Here is a 13,136-nt window from a genome sequence, read left to right as displayed (position 1 = left end):
ATGATATTTTTTGGCATTTCTGACTGCAGTTGAACGTATTAACTGACACAAAAAATGTTGTATAGAATATAATTTAAACTTATTTTATCTGATTTATATTCCTGTCATTTTACCTTCTTGAGTTTAACCATTAAAGGGAGAAGGAAAATGGGTTAACCTTCATTCCTGAGGCAAAATGAAGACAAACTACAGGACATCATTCACAAACAGAGCCTGCTGTCATGTTGTCAGCTCAGGCATAAATCAGGGTGTTAGGAATATTATCAGTAAGTGAAAGGTGTAGATCAATGTTATAGGTTTCTCTCGGTAAAGGAGTTTTATAGGTAGTGGGCTATTTTACCTTGAGCAAAGCAATAGTGATTTCCTTTTTTTTCCCCTCATGCCCCTTTCATCTGAGCTGTAATTAGTATCATTACCACGTCATATTTCACTCTTCTGGAATGTTCTGTTGCTGTGGGACATGAATGGGGAAAGTGCAGGCATGTTGCCATTGACCTGTCCAAGCAAATCTCAGCTAAATCAAACCGAGAGATCCAGCCAACAAGATGTATTTTTGGGACCTGAGAAGAGACGTACTGTGAGAGCTGAACTGTGACTCGGCTCAACATCATAACCTCATGGGTTGTCTTGTAAAGATGATGTCATAGGGAATTCACTTGGATCCCAGTGAAGACCCTTCTCCGAGGTGTGCAGATGTCATTAACAAGTCCCAAATATTGTCACTTGCTAGGATGCAGTGTGGTAGGAAGGGGGCGGGGCTTCTAGCAAGCATTAGTTAATAGCAGAGTGTTCAAAACATCTACGCAACTGTCAATCATTCCAGATTCATATGTCGATCAGATCATCTGTTGTTTTTGTTAGGGAAAAAAGTCAAGGTAAATGGACAATGTTTTGAATTCATTGTTGTTCTTTTGGCTGCTCCTGTTAGGGGTTGCCACAGCAGATCACCTTCCATTGTCCACATTTTGATTAGGCGCAGGTTTTTGTGCCAGATGCCCTTCCTGATGCAACCCTCCCCATTTATCCAGGCATGGGACTGGCACTGAGAGTGCATTAGCCTGTGTATCTCCAGTGGCTGGGGTCTCCAGCATAGGGCTCAAACCCACAATCCTGAGATCAGGAATGCCATGCGCTACCATCTGAGCTAGCCAGGCACCCAATGTTTCGAGTTCATTAATGAGAAGTAAAATCAATCATTGTAGTGTATGTTCAACTAGGCTAATGTCAGGTGGCTAAGACGGGGTAAGTCAGTTAATAAACACACAACCATGACAATGACTGAATGTCCAGAGTCTCTATTTAGTGTGTGTGTGTGTGTGTGTGTGTGTGTGTTGGGAACCAGGTTTGCTTCCTCAGTAATCAGCAGAGCGTGAAAGTGTCAGTGTGTGAGGCGGCTGGGTGTTGTAGTCCAAGGCAGCCATGTTTGAAAGCCGTGGTGTGTTCTGGGAAATGGAGTCTGACACCGATTCCTGACAGCTAATATTAGACCTACTGTATATAATTAATATCAGTTAACTATAATTATCACTGGAAATGGTCGAAAATGGTGTGGTTTTCTCAACAGAGAAAAAATGCTAAAGATTTTGACATGATAATTAGACGATAATTAGATAACCATAATTAGAAAGTGATTAAAGCCAGCTTTCGCTGTCCTGCGTAGGTCAGCGCTCAGATGCATTCCAACAGTTTGAGCAGCAGATCAACAGTGCAAATGTCCGCCGTGTGGAAACATTTCACAGTTTTTCACCGTATCTACAAGGGATAATAGACAAGCCATTTTTAAAAAGGATTATTTTGAAAAGTGTACTGTGTTATGATAGTTAGTATCGAAATAAAGGTTTGTACACACACACAAACCTTTCACAGTAACATTCGCAGTACCTGTATGCTTCCCAGTAACATTGATTAGAGTCTGGCTTTACTTTGAGGAAGTCAGAATCCAGTTACGCTAATGAAATTGAATTTACTTAGTGCTAAATCATTTTAATTTGAAATAAATTACCCAGTCCATATATTTCATCACTGCTTCCTGCATCAGCTTGGCCTGCTGAGTAGCTATAAGTGAGAGTGTGTGTTATATATGACTCACTTCTGCCCCTTCTTCCTTCCCCCTCCATCTTTCCTCTGCAGCTCTACGGACACTGAGTCACGGAGTGGAAGAAACCCAAAATCCTCCTCTCCTAACAAGACAGGACACCCAGCTTTTTATTATAGTCTCCTCCCGTCTGTGCCAGAGGACACGCCGCTGTGCCAAGAAGCCAGGCAAGACGAGCCGATCAAGGAGAGCATGTGCCAACAATGTGCTGTTGTCTTCGTTTTATTTTTTATTGCAAGGCCCTTGAATAGAGGCCCAGGAGGTCCTAGACATTTTCCATTACACCATTGTCATTGCCTTTAGCTATAACTGCTGTGAGTCTGGGAACCCCCTAAACAAACACACACAATTCAGTTGGAAAAAAAAACCCCAAGGATTTAAGCGTTTGATAACTATGTTAGGAGATAATGATTTAATGTTGTATGCTTTAAATGCTGTTTGTTTAAACACTGTTATATCACAGCGCTATTGAATGCTCAAATCTGATTGGTCAGAAAGTGTTGATTCATTTTCTACAACAGCAGCTCTGACAGCAGTGCAAGACAAGTCACAGGTTTCTATTAATGCGCTTGCTCTAATATCTTTATTAAAACAAGCTTTAATATAAAAACAACTAATTAATGGTAAAAGGACACTAATAATGGTACTAGTACACTAATAATAAACCCCATAAAATATATCAGTGCTTAACGAAGAAAAAGGTATAATCACTGATATTCTGTAAAGAGATCTAACATTTATGGAAGGAGTCTCCAGTGTCAGTGATTTGTAACAAAAAGTGTAACTTTATATTTTTTGCCATCTTCAGAACAGAGGAGTTTTTGCTTTGTGGTTTCTTGATAAAATGACAAGCTGCGTTTTCAAGAGAGTGCGAGAGAGAGAAAAGAGAGGCTAATGATGAAACAACTGTTTGTAGCCACTACACCTTAATTGAGAACAGGAAGTAACTTGATTCATGGATGTTCCAGAACATTAAACATAACTATGAATGGATAAAAGGTTTGACATGTTGTTGTTTCATAAATAAAAAATGTAATCATGGGAAAATTGCTGTAATATATGAAGAATTAAAACACTTGAAGCTGTGCTGTTGTTGGAAAATAATCAACTGAGGGTGGAGACAGTAACAGACAAATGATTACCTGCCCCTTTTTAATGCATGCATTATGATCATAAGCAGTATAATAATCCCAGTGGTGGTCATCTTAAGCTTATTAGCATAATGTGTTACTTAGAACAAGTTATATATGAGTTGAAGCCCAACATGTAGATAATAAAAAAGCGCATTTCGATACATAAACTCTCCAAAGATTGCACTTCACGTCGCCTGCACTTTGACCATTGCATTTGTACGTCAGGTGCTTTACTCATGAGCATGTTAGCAGCAGTAATAAACAGGTGAACATTTAAATCACATAGACCTCTAATCTTCCTGCATAGTTCTCATGCTTAACCACATGGTTTAAAAACACCTTCATAAATTTCTGTCGCAGTCTTCTAACTTCCAGAAAGCAGCCTCTCATTACAAAGACTTCACTAAGGATTTCTACAAATCTTACAATAATTTATGACCACATTTCTCCTGGTTTATGTGCAGCCAAAGAGGTTTAAACTCAGTTATAACTGGTGACTGATAAAGAAATCAAGAAATTTATATAATCAAGCCATTTGTATGATCATTTGGTGTAAATAGCCATTCATAAAAATTCATCAAACTCTCAACAATTTAATAAAAATAAAAAATGAAGAGGTTTATTGTTAGGGCTAGGGGCGTGGTCAGCGTTTTGTCTTTCCTTATTTACACTTATGGCATTTACAGAAGTGATTTATCTACACTATATGGCCAAATGTTTGTCTTCGTATGCCGTAGTATTACAATTTCCCCTTCACCGGAACTAAGAGGCCTGAACCTGTTCCAGCATGACACTTCCCCTGTGCACAAAGTGAGCAACCCGACTGAACACCTTCATTAACCTTACTAAAAGATAAAGGCTCCTGAGAGGTGCAACAGAAAAGCGCTCACCCCATCATCGGAGAGATTTAAAGTTCAAATCCCGGTGACGCCACAGCCATACATGGCCGAGAGTCAAAGGAGCAAAACTATCCGTTCTCTCTGGGTGGGAGGGATGTAGTATTCTTTCTCCTCTGTCAATCACAGTGACACTAGCCAGAGCTCATGTATGCATAAGAGGACGGATAGAGCTTTCCCCTGAGTGTGTTACGTCACCCTGTGATGCAGCATGAGCAGCAGTTTGCTGAAAGAAGGCTTGTGGGGTGTAACCCGAGTTCAGGAACAACCTGGCAACCAATATCTATATGTCCTCATATCAACCATTCTCATTCAAATGTCTCCAAATGATATAATGATGTTTCAGGAGATAAAACAGGAATTAGTTAAGAATTAGTTTGCAGTCACGGAAATATGATAGTATTTTCATTTGAAGTGACATGTCTGAGGGCTTCCTTTAACATTTTTGCATATTTACCACCAAATAAACAATTTGTTGGTCAAACAGGACAAATAAGAGCAACATTTTGTTAATCCAATAAATGATTGGATTATTTCCTAAGAATAACTATATTGTTTTAATCGTACATTACATTCTTGTCTTAAAGATTTTGTCTCTGTTTTTTTTCTGAACCAGCAAAATGGCTGCACCAACGTCTGCTTAATGGAAAACTACTGAGTTCCCATGGCCCTGAATTACAGCCGTCGTGACCTTCAGACTGTTCAGTAAGTGTTCAGAACTCTTTCTTCTTCACATAACTGGTGAAAAGGTGCTTTTAGGCACAAGCAATTACACAGGTATTCTCATGGTCTTCCCAGACTGTGTGAACGTCCTTGTTTCCAACAAGACTCCAAATGCTCATGATGAACATTTTTCTTCCCTACTATAGGATGTGCATTATATATGGATTGTGTATCATAACAAAGAGACCATATAACATCTGTATTTTTGCCACATTTCATGTGATTTTATTGATAAAGCCATTTGAGTTGCTGTGGCTGCTGTTTACACACCTTTCTGGGAACCGAATTGAATTAATACAGCCTCCCCAAACACCAACACTCAAAGGGTTTTCATCTAATTTCAAATTACAGAGCAAACACACAGAGCGACAGAAGCTGCAGACCTGTATTTAGCCAACCTGCACATTACATTATAATTGCAGAACAAGTAAAGGAAGGGTGATGTTGTAATTCTCACTTAAGCAACTTGATTTTCCGCTAACAAAAACCAATTTGGCTTTTATTGCCGTAGTGGAAAGCACCGTTCACAGCCTTCAGGATATTGCATCAGCAGGTCTGACTGTCAAAACAAACTGGTAGGATGAATGCTGGTCAGAAAGTGTTGATTAATTTCCTGTAACAGCAGCTCACACAGGTTTATATTAATGTCCTCGTTCTAATGTGCTATCATTTCTGTAGTAACAATTCATTGACAGGGACTTGATTCTGTATCGAGATGTTAAGGAGTCTCCAGTGTCAGCGCTTTGTAGCAATCAGAGGTAAAGCTGTAACATTAAGTTTTTTGACATATTCAGGACAGATGAGTTTACATGTTGCGGTTTCTCAGTAACATGACATACTGTTTTTCTGTGTCATTAACTTTGTGAGAGAAAAACGAGAGGCTGGTTTATACTTGCTATAACTTGTTTTGTGGAATGTTCCATTAAATGTAGCTATAAATGAATCAAAACTAAAATCTGTTGTCCTTTATTAAAAAAAGTAATCATTGTCAAATTGTTGGGGTATATCAAGAATAAAACACTTTGCAACTAGCTATTTTAAAAAAAATCAACTTTGGACTGGTAACAGTAACTCCACTTCATCACAGCACTCGGTTGTTGATTATTTCCCTGTCATAGCACATGGACATCATCACACCTCTTAGTCTTTAAGATACAGTGTTGATAAAGTAAGGAATAAAACACTTCAGGACATGCTGTTATTGGAAAATAATCAATGTTGCAGTGGTAATGGTAACGCCGCTTCTTCAGATTACCCTGTTGTTGATTATTTTCCTATAACAGCACAAAATGGGGTGTTCTATTCCTTACTCATGACACGTCTTAGCTATAGAGCTACACTGTTTATAAAATTACTACTTTCTTTATTATTACATTCATCACTGATATGGATCTAAATTTATATTTTATGTGCACAAGTCATGTTTTCTTGTGTTTTGTTGCATCAAACATGTTCTCATACACGCCATTTATCCATTTATCTGCTTAGCAGAGGTGAGCGAGGATGCTGAACTCATAATCAGTCTCTTAGTGGTCAGCACTAAAAGATGGGCAGGAAGGAAGCAATGTTTGAAATGACGTCTCGTTCAGGGTCTAAGTGTTATAACCTCCCACACCCACTGGCCTGATAGGATCTGAGTGTTAGTGAGTCCTCTTGAGCTCCTGCTTTGGCTTGAGGCCTGACTGTAGTCCTGCAGCTTGTAATAAATAGTAGTCCTGAACTGCTGCAAGAACAAGGAGAAAAACTCTCATCATGAGCAGATACAAGGCCTGACCAATGCCCTTCTCACCCTTTACACAACCTCATGGAATTGTGGGTTATTCTGAATAGCTTAAAGCCATACGCTTTAGGGAGAAAAAAAAAAAAAAGGTCATAAATTTGAGTTAAAACCAGCAATTTTCAGTTTAATGGATGTAAGTTCACTGGCTGTGAGTAAGTAAAAGCTATGGCTGACTCAGTCACTCTGTTTAAACCAATGTTGAATGCAAAATTTGAATCTAAGTCAAGTTGCTTTGTATCTTTTTTATCTGGTATATCTATGGAGCTACTATTGTCACTTGTGGGCGTGGCCTATCCAGCGTTTTAAAGATCCGATGAGAAACAGTAGTAGCCAAAAGACCTACAGCCCAATGTGTAAGTTCTAGACATGTACACTCACCAGAAGCACTTCCTTCCAACTTTATTGTTCCTTGTTATGTCTCTAGACATTTAATGAGAGATTATATATCCGATAGGATATGATTCCTTATCCTGAAATCTCGACTACACGTTTTTCTTCTATTTTTGTGGAAATAATTGCAGTTAGGAACTGAAGTTGTGAGTGGGGGAACTGAAGAAACGTCGGACCTCACACTCCATAGGATTGGTCCAAGGAATCAGTCGAGCCAATTGTTTGGATCTGTCACTTCACTGTGTCATACCTAATTAGCGTAGGATTGAGAAACTCTTAATTTAAATGTCGCATTGATGTTTTGCCATTGTCACCTACATAGAAAAAATGAACAGTTGGCTGTCACTTTTGTCTTTTTTTAGTATGATTTGTAGGGAATTGTTTGTAGGGAATTGTTGCAAATGCCTCTACTAACTACCTGGAAAGGGATTAGTCATAGTTGAGCTAATCGAAAGCAGCTATAGAGCTATTTAAACAAGATTAAGATTCCAGTGACTCTGCTGCTAACCCTAAACCTAACCCACCTTTTTAATACAGAGTTGTATGAATTGTTATGAATGATCAAACATCAGATCATGTTGCTTGTTTATATCTGAATTGCTTTTTTTCCCCATAAATATAATCCATTACATTCAGCTTATATCACAGCACTGTGCTCAATTCTGATTGGTCAGAAGTTACTTCCCAATATACCCTATATGACCAAAACCAAACCAGTACACCTATATATGTGTGTTGAACATCCCATTCCAGATTTAGTCCCCCTTTGCTGTTATAATAACCTCCACTCTTCTGGGAAGGCTTTCCACTAGATTTTGGCTGTGTTCCAGTTCATCTCAAGGTGTTCAGTGGAGTTGAGTTCAGGACTCTGTGTAAGACACTCGAGTTCTTCAACTCCAACCTTGGCAGATCATGTCTTCATGGAGCTCGCTTTGTGCACAGGGGCATTGTCATGCTGGAACAGGTCTGGGTTTCTTAGTTCCAATGAAGGGAAATTGTAATGCTACAGCACACAAATACATTCTAGACAAGTATGTGCTTCCAACTTTGTGGCAACAGTTTGAGGAAGAGCCACATATGGGTGTGACGGTCAGGTGTCCACATACTTTTGGCCATAAAGTGTAGAACCTTTAAGGGCTTCCCCAGAGGGACCTTTGTAGAATTCTTAATGGAACCTTTCCCAAAAGGGATATTTCTAGAGCCTTCTTTTGTGAGATTTAACATACACCCTATTACATATCCACATGTTCAGGTAAGAAATACATATTACAAATTAAAGGTACTAAAGAAGTAACCTTGAAGGTACCACCTGAGCACCAGGAACAGTATAGCACCAGGGATTCTTTTATTTTCAGATTGAGTATTAGTACCTGCTTTTTGGTGCTAGCAATACTGATAACGAAATGAGCAACCTAATTAGTATTAATCAATCAGGGACGTCATGGAACATTTTATTTATCTCTGTTTATGCTTCCGGTTTAAATAGCAGCCATGGAAAGAGCATATGTGTGTGTTCATGCACTTAGGCTACTAGACTTGTTCTTTATAGCATTAGTGAGTTGATTAGCTAGCTACAACAGTTACCTCGGTCATGCTTCAGCGGAGAAAGGTGGCATTTTATTTTTCTTTGGAAAAGCACTTCTGTACAGCATTTTTTTTTCATTGCATCTGAATCCCTTGTCATGTCAGAGCTGTTATTGTCACTCGCCTAGCGTTTGTACGTCTGTAAGTATTTTTCTCGCCCAGCTAGTGTTTGGTGCTGGCACTGAACTCCTCATGCTGTTTTATATTTAAGATGTTTTATCACTTGTACTTCAGGAAGATGCAGTAGTTGCTTCTCTTGATATTTTCACACAACATAGCTTGCAGTCTGCTTTGCTTTGATTGCTTTCATTAATCGTGAAACACGTCCAGATCGCTGTCATTAATTAGCGCAACAACATATGCTTGGTTTGTCACTATGTCACATAGTATCACATGGTATTGATGCTGGCATCAGAGCGTTTTCACCAGTACGAGGAGCCTAAATGAGCACAATATCAGGCAGATCACAGATACCAGTATCGTTGTTTAGTACTATTTTTCTGGAAGAACTTTTTTCTAATAGCATAGTGCTAACAAACACCAGCTGTTTTGGTTGTTACAGTGTCTAGGTACAAGGTTTACTCCCACTGTTCCACTTACACTTTTTTATGCATTTATCCAACTCCAAAAAGGAACTAGAGAAGACAAATAATAATTAATTAAATTGGGCCATAAATGATAAATGAAAGGAACACAAAGCGTCAAAAGCCCAAAGAATCCACAGCATCCTGTTATTAGAGCTTCACAATATTACCATCCACTAATTTGGACAAACAGCTCTGCTCGTCACAGGAACAGTCCAACAGCCGAGACCGGGAAGGAGGGAGGAGGGTGAAGACAGACAGAGAGGGAACCATAAAACGTTCAGGTTCCTTCTTTTAAGCTTTGATGCGCTGAGGCTATTGTCTGTTCATGTCAGCGGAGCAGCTTTAGATTTATGACAACGTGTACACCCACATCGCTTTGCACTCTCCTGCGGCCAGGCTAGACCTGCTATCGCCTTTTATTTAAAACAAGAGATCATGCTTCATAGTGAAGTGGTAATATAAATGAGGAAAACGACTAAATCAGGCCAAAGTTTCTCTTCAAAAATCACAAAAACCTTTTTTTTGGGACAGAAATCAATTTATGAGATCATTCTTTCTACCACAATGAGGTCTTTTTTTTCTTCTAAAAAATAGACTATTATTTAATTTATGTGTTATGCTAAATCCATTTCTAATGGAGTGACCTGTAATTTAAATTAACTCCCTTATGGAAAAAAATCACACACATTTCACATGGAAAGTCGATTTCAACATGTTACGTCCTGACATATGCACACTGAATTTCAATAAACGCACGTGACATCATGTGAATAATATGTTACTACATACTGAATCAAATGAATCATAGTGTATGTAAAAAAAAACATGTAAAAAATAAAAATGGGTTAACTATATGTGAAAAATTAACGTGAAATTAAACGAAATATATAAAAAAATAATGTGAAAAGAAATTCACGATGTTAGAAAATAGTATGAAAAAGAAAACATGCACAAAAAACATACATAAAAATAAATAAAAATTACCTTAAATGAAATTATAAAATTAAATAAATTGTTGTCTTTTTGTCAAAAAATAAAAGTTAAAATGAATCACGTGTAAGAATCAGAAAATAATAATAATAATAATAAAAAAAACCAATTTAAAAAACCATATGCGCTAGATGCGAAAAAATGTAACGTAAATTGTCTAAAAAACACGTGTAAATGAAACAAATGTGTGACTTTTTAGTACAGGAATGTATATAATCCTAAATGGGTCACTCATAACTTCATAAATTCAGTTTTTGTTTTCTGAATCTTAACGAACATTATGGATCTGTTTTCTATGATGGATTTTACTTTCAGCCATAAAGCAGACGACTGTGTTTGTAATTCCTGTCGAGTTTACGCTGCAGACTGTGAGCTCAGGAGGCGTGTCACCGACTGCTGAATGATACCTGGGTTTCGCCCCGAGGCCACTTATAAACCCAGCACACCTTTGCTATCGGCTGATTGGCCCACGTGATGCGTCTTCTAAGTGCTTTTAATAGCACCTTTCACCTCGGATGAGCCACAGTGAACCGAGGACGTGTACGTGGAGCTTTGTGACATGGGGAGAGTCTGAGAACTGACAGTCTGCACAGCCTTCTGTAAAGCTTACTCAACATCACTGAGACACTGAGCGAGTAACCATGAGTTTGTCCGGCACCAGCACTGAGTCGGAGTTTTCCGAGGACGAGCAGGAGGGCTGTGCATCAGGCTTGGAGGTTTCAGACAGTCCCAGTGAAGATCCTTTGAATAAACTGTCAGCTGCCTCAGAAAGTGATCTCACGGAGGTCAGCGTTGCTAAGAAGCGAAGGCGGCCGGCTCGTTCCAAAGCCCGCAGGGTTGCTGCGAATGTCCGAGAACGCAAGCGCATCCTGGACTACAACCAAGCCTTCAATGCATTACGCGTGGTGCTCAAACACGACCTCAATGGCAAACGTCTGTCTAAGATAGCAACTCTGCGCCGGGCCATCCATCGCATCTCAGCGCTGTCTGCGCTCTTACAGTCAAACTCACAAGACGAACCGGACACACCATCATGCATCCATCCTGAGTGCCACGTGAGGCTGGATGACACCCGACGTGAGGAACCGTCGGAGAACTGGGCAGACCCCCAGCACCAAGCAGAGCTCCACAGAACCCCTCAGCATGCTACACTGTTATCTGGAGCTCTCGGATCACCGTCTCCTCCTTACAGCAACTTCTCTCCTGCAAACATTTACTCCGCAGAGGGTCTGAACTATCCCTGCTATAGCCAAGACCCTGAATTTCAGTTCGGCTTTAAGCGCATGGAAGTGTTTTCAGATGCTCCGGCCACGCCTTTCCCCTGGCAGTGGCAGTGCTCGGGATTCCAGCAGTCTCTAAGTATGCACTGATAACCTGGGACACACTACACACACTGACTGTGCACTTATTACATGAATTCTTTTGTATTAGTTTGTGTTTGTGGAGAACTAATTGAGTATCGAGGAATAAAATGTACTGTATATTACAGCTTTGTGTGAAAATCGGATCCTCTAGAAGAATTTTACTTCAGCGGTCACGAAATGTGCTGTTCAAGCTGCAGTTATGCATCCGCCTTAAATACATACGTAAATATGTAGTACTACAAGCTGCATTCCTTACATACTGGATTCTCATGTACGTAGTAAATTATTTGAAAACATCTCGGCAGTGTGCAGTAGACTTTTATCTGTAACATGTTGCGTACTACTTACATACTTGGACCACACTTTGAAAATTGGAAATGTGAGTACATAGTAATGTGAAAAATGTAAAAAAAAAAACAAACAAAAAACAAAAATGCTAGCTGTATAGCTATATCTGATGCTGAGATCCAAATTTGGACAGGACTTTATCAATAAATATTTCCATTCACATGAATAAGTAAGGAATAAAACATGATGAGGCTTACTTGTTTCATAGACGTTCCACAAGATTTAATACAAGTATATATGGATAAAATGTTCATCTAAAAAAAAAAAATCAACTTCGGAGTGGTAACAGGAACCCCATTTTACATTTTACACCACTGATTATTTCCCTATAATAGTTTTACTGCCGTTATAACACACTAATTTGTTGTTCATACTATGTTGTACATTTTATCCTTTTTCAGTTACATTATATTATTCTAACGTTATAAGTAGTTCCTTCACCAGCCTCTCTTTTACAAAGACAAAAAAAAACTTTACTACGACTTTTCTACGTCAAAGCAGAAAACGTAAAGTTACAGATTTACTTCTGAGTGTTACAAAGCTCTAACACTGGAGACTCCTTCCATAAATGTGTCTCCTTACAGAAAACGAACCATATCAACGATTTCACAGGTTTATGTTTATAGAAAGGATAATGAATTACAATAGGATAATGACTTCATATAATCCTGTGATCTGTAGCCGCACTACTGTCAGAACTGCTGTTATAGAAAATTAATCAACACCTTCTGACCAATCAGAATGCAGAATTACTATTCCACACAGAATTATTATTATTATTATTATTATTATTATTATTATTATGTTACCTTTGAGCATTATGTGATGAAATTTACATACAGTATTTTACATATTACACCAAGTATTTCTTTGTACAAGTTCTACATTATTACTTATTAAATTCTGTGTAATTATTGAATTGTAGCACCAAAAAAGATTTTTAATTACCAGACACCTACCTACGTAGGAAATACTAGAAATGTGCCATATGGTCAAATTAAGTTCATAGCCAAGAAAAAAACAAGCTTGGGCATGAAATAAGCACAAAATAAAACCATCTGTTCAAAGCAAATGTTTTGATTTGACTACAAAAATGAATGTGATTTAAACAGAATAGAAGTTTATTATTAATGCTGATGAATGTTGTTTAGTGGATAGTGGATCATGTTCGATATACCCAGCAGTGTATAACACACAAATGTGTATGTCATTTACTAAAACAGAAGCACCAGAAATGTAAAACGCA

General features: G+C 38.5%; 1 protein-coding gene across 1 annotated transcript; it reads left to right on the top strand.

The window, feature by feature from the left end:
* The first annotated feature begins 10,523 nt into the window (after positions 1-10,523).
* LOC113539357 (class A basic helix-loop-helix protein 9) lies at positions 10,524-11,666 on the top strand. Its single transcript, XM_026935073.3, has one exon. It carries the CDS (start codon positions 10,820-10,822, stop codon positions 11,546-11,548), a length of 729 nt encoding a protein of 242 aa, XP_026790874.3. The 5' UTR covers positions 10,524-10,819; the 3' UTR covers positions 11,549-11,666.
* Positions 11,667-13,136: the final 1,470 nt, after the last annotated feature.

The sequence above is a fragment of the Pangasianodon hypophthalmus genome, chromosome 14 (genome assembly GCF_027358585.1).
Source record: "Pangasianodon hypophthalmus isolate fPanHyp1 chromosome 14, fPanHyp1.pri, whole genome shotgun sequence".
Taxonomy (NCBI): domain Eukaryota; kingdom Metazoa; phylum Chordata; class Actinopteri; order Siluriformes; family Pangasiidae; genus Pangasianodon; species Pangasianodon hypophthalmus.
The sequence above is the reverse complement of the archived record's forward strand: the minus strand, read 5'-3'. Positions and strand labels throughout refer to the sequence as shown.

Bases quoted from the DNA above. Each gene is read 5' to 3' on its own strand.
- LOC113539357 (XM_026935073.3), top strand. From the start codon at position 10,820: ATGAGTTTGTCCGGCACCAGCACTGAGTCGGAGTTTTCCGAGGACGAG.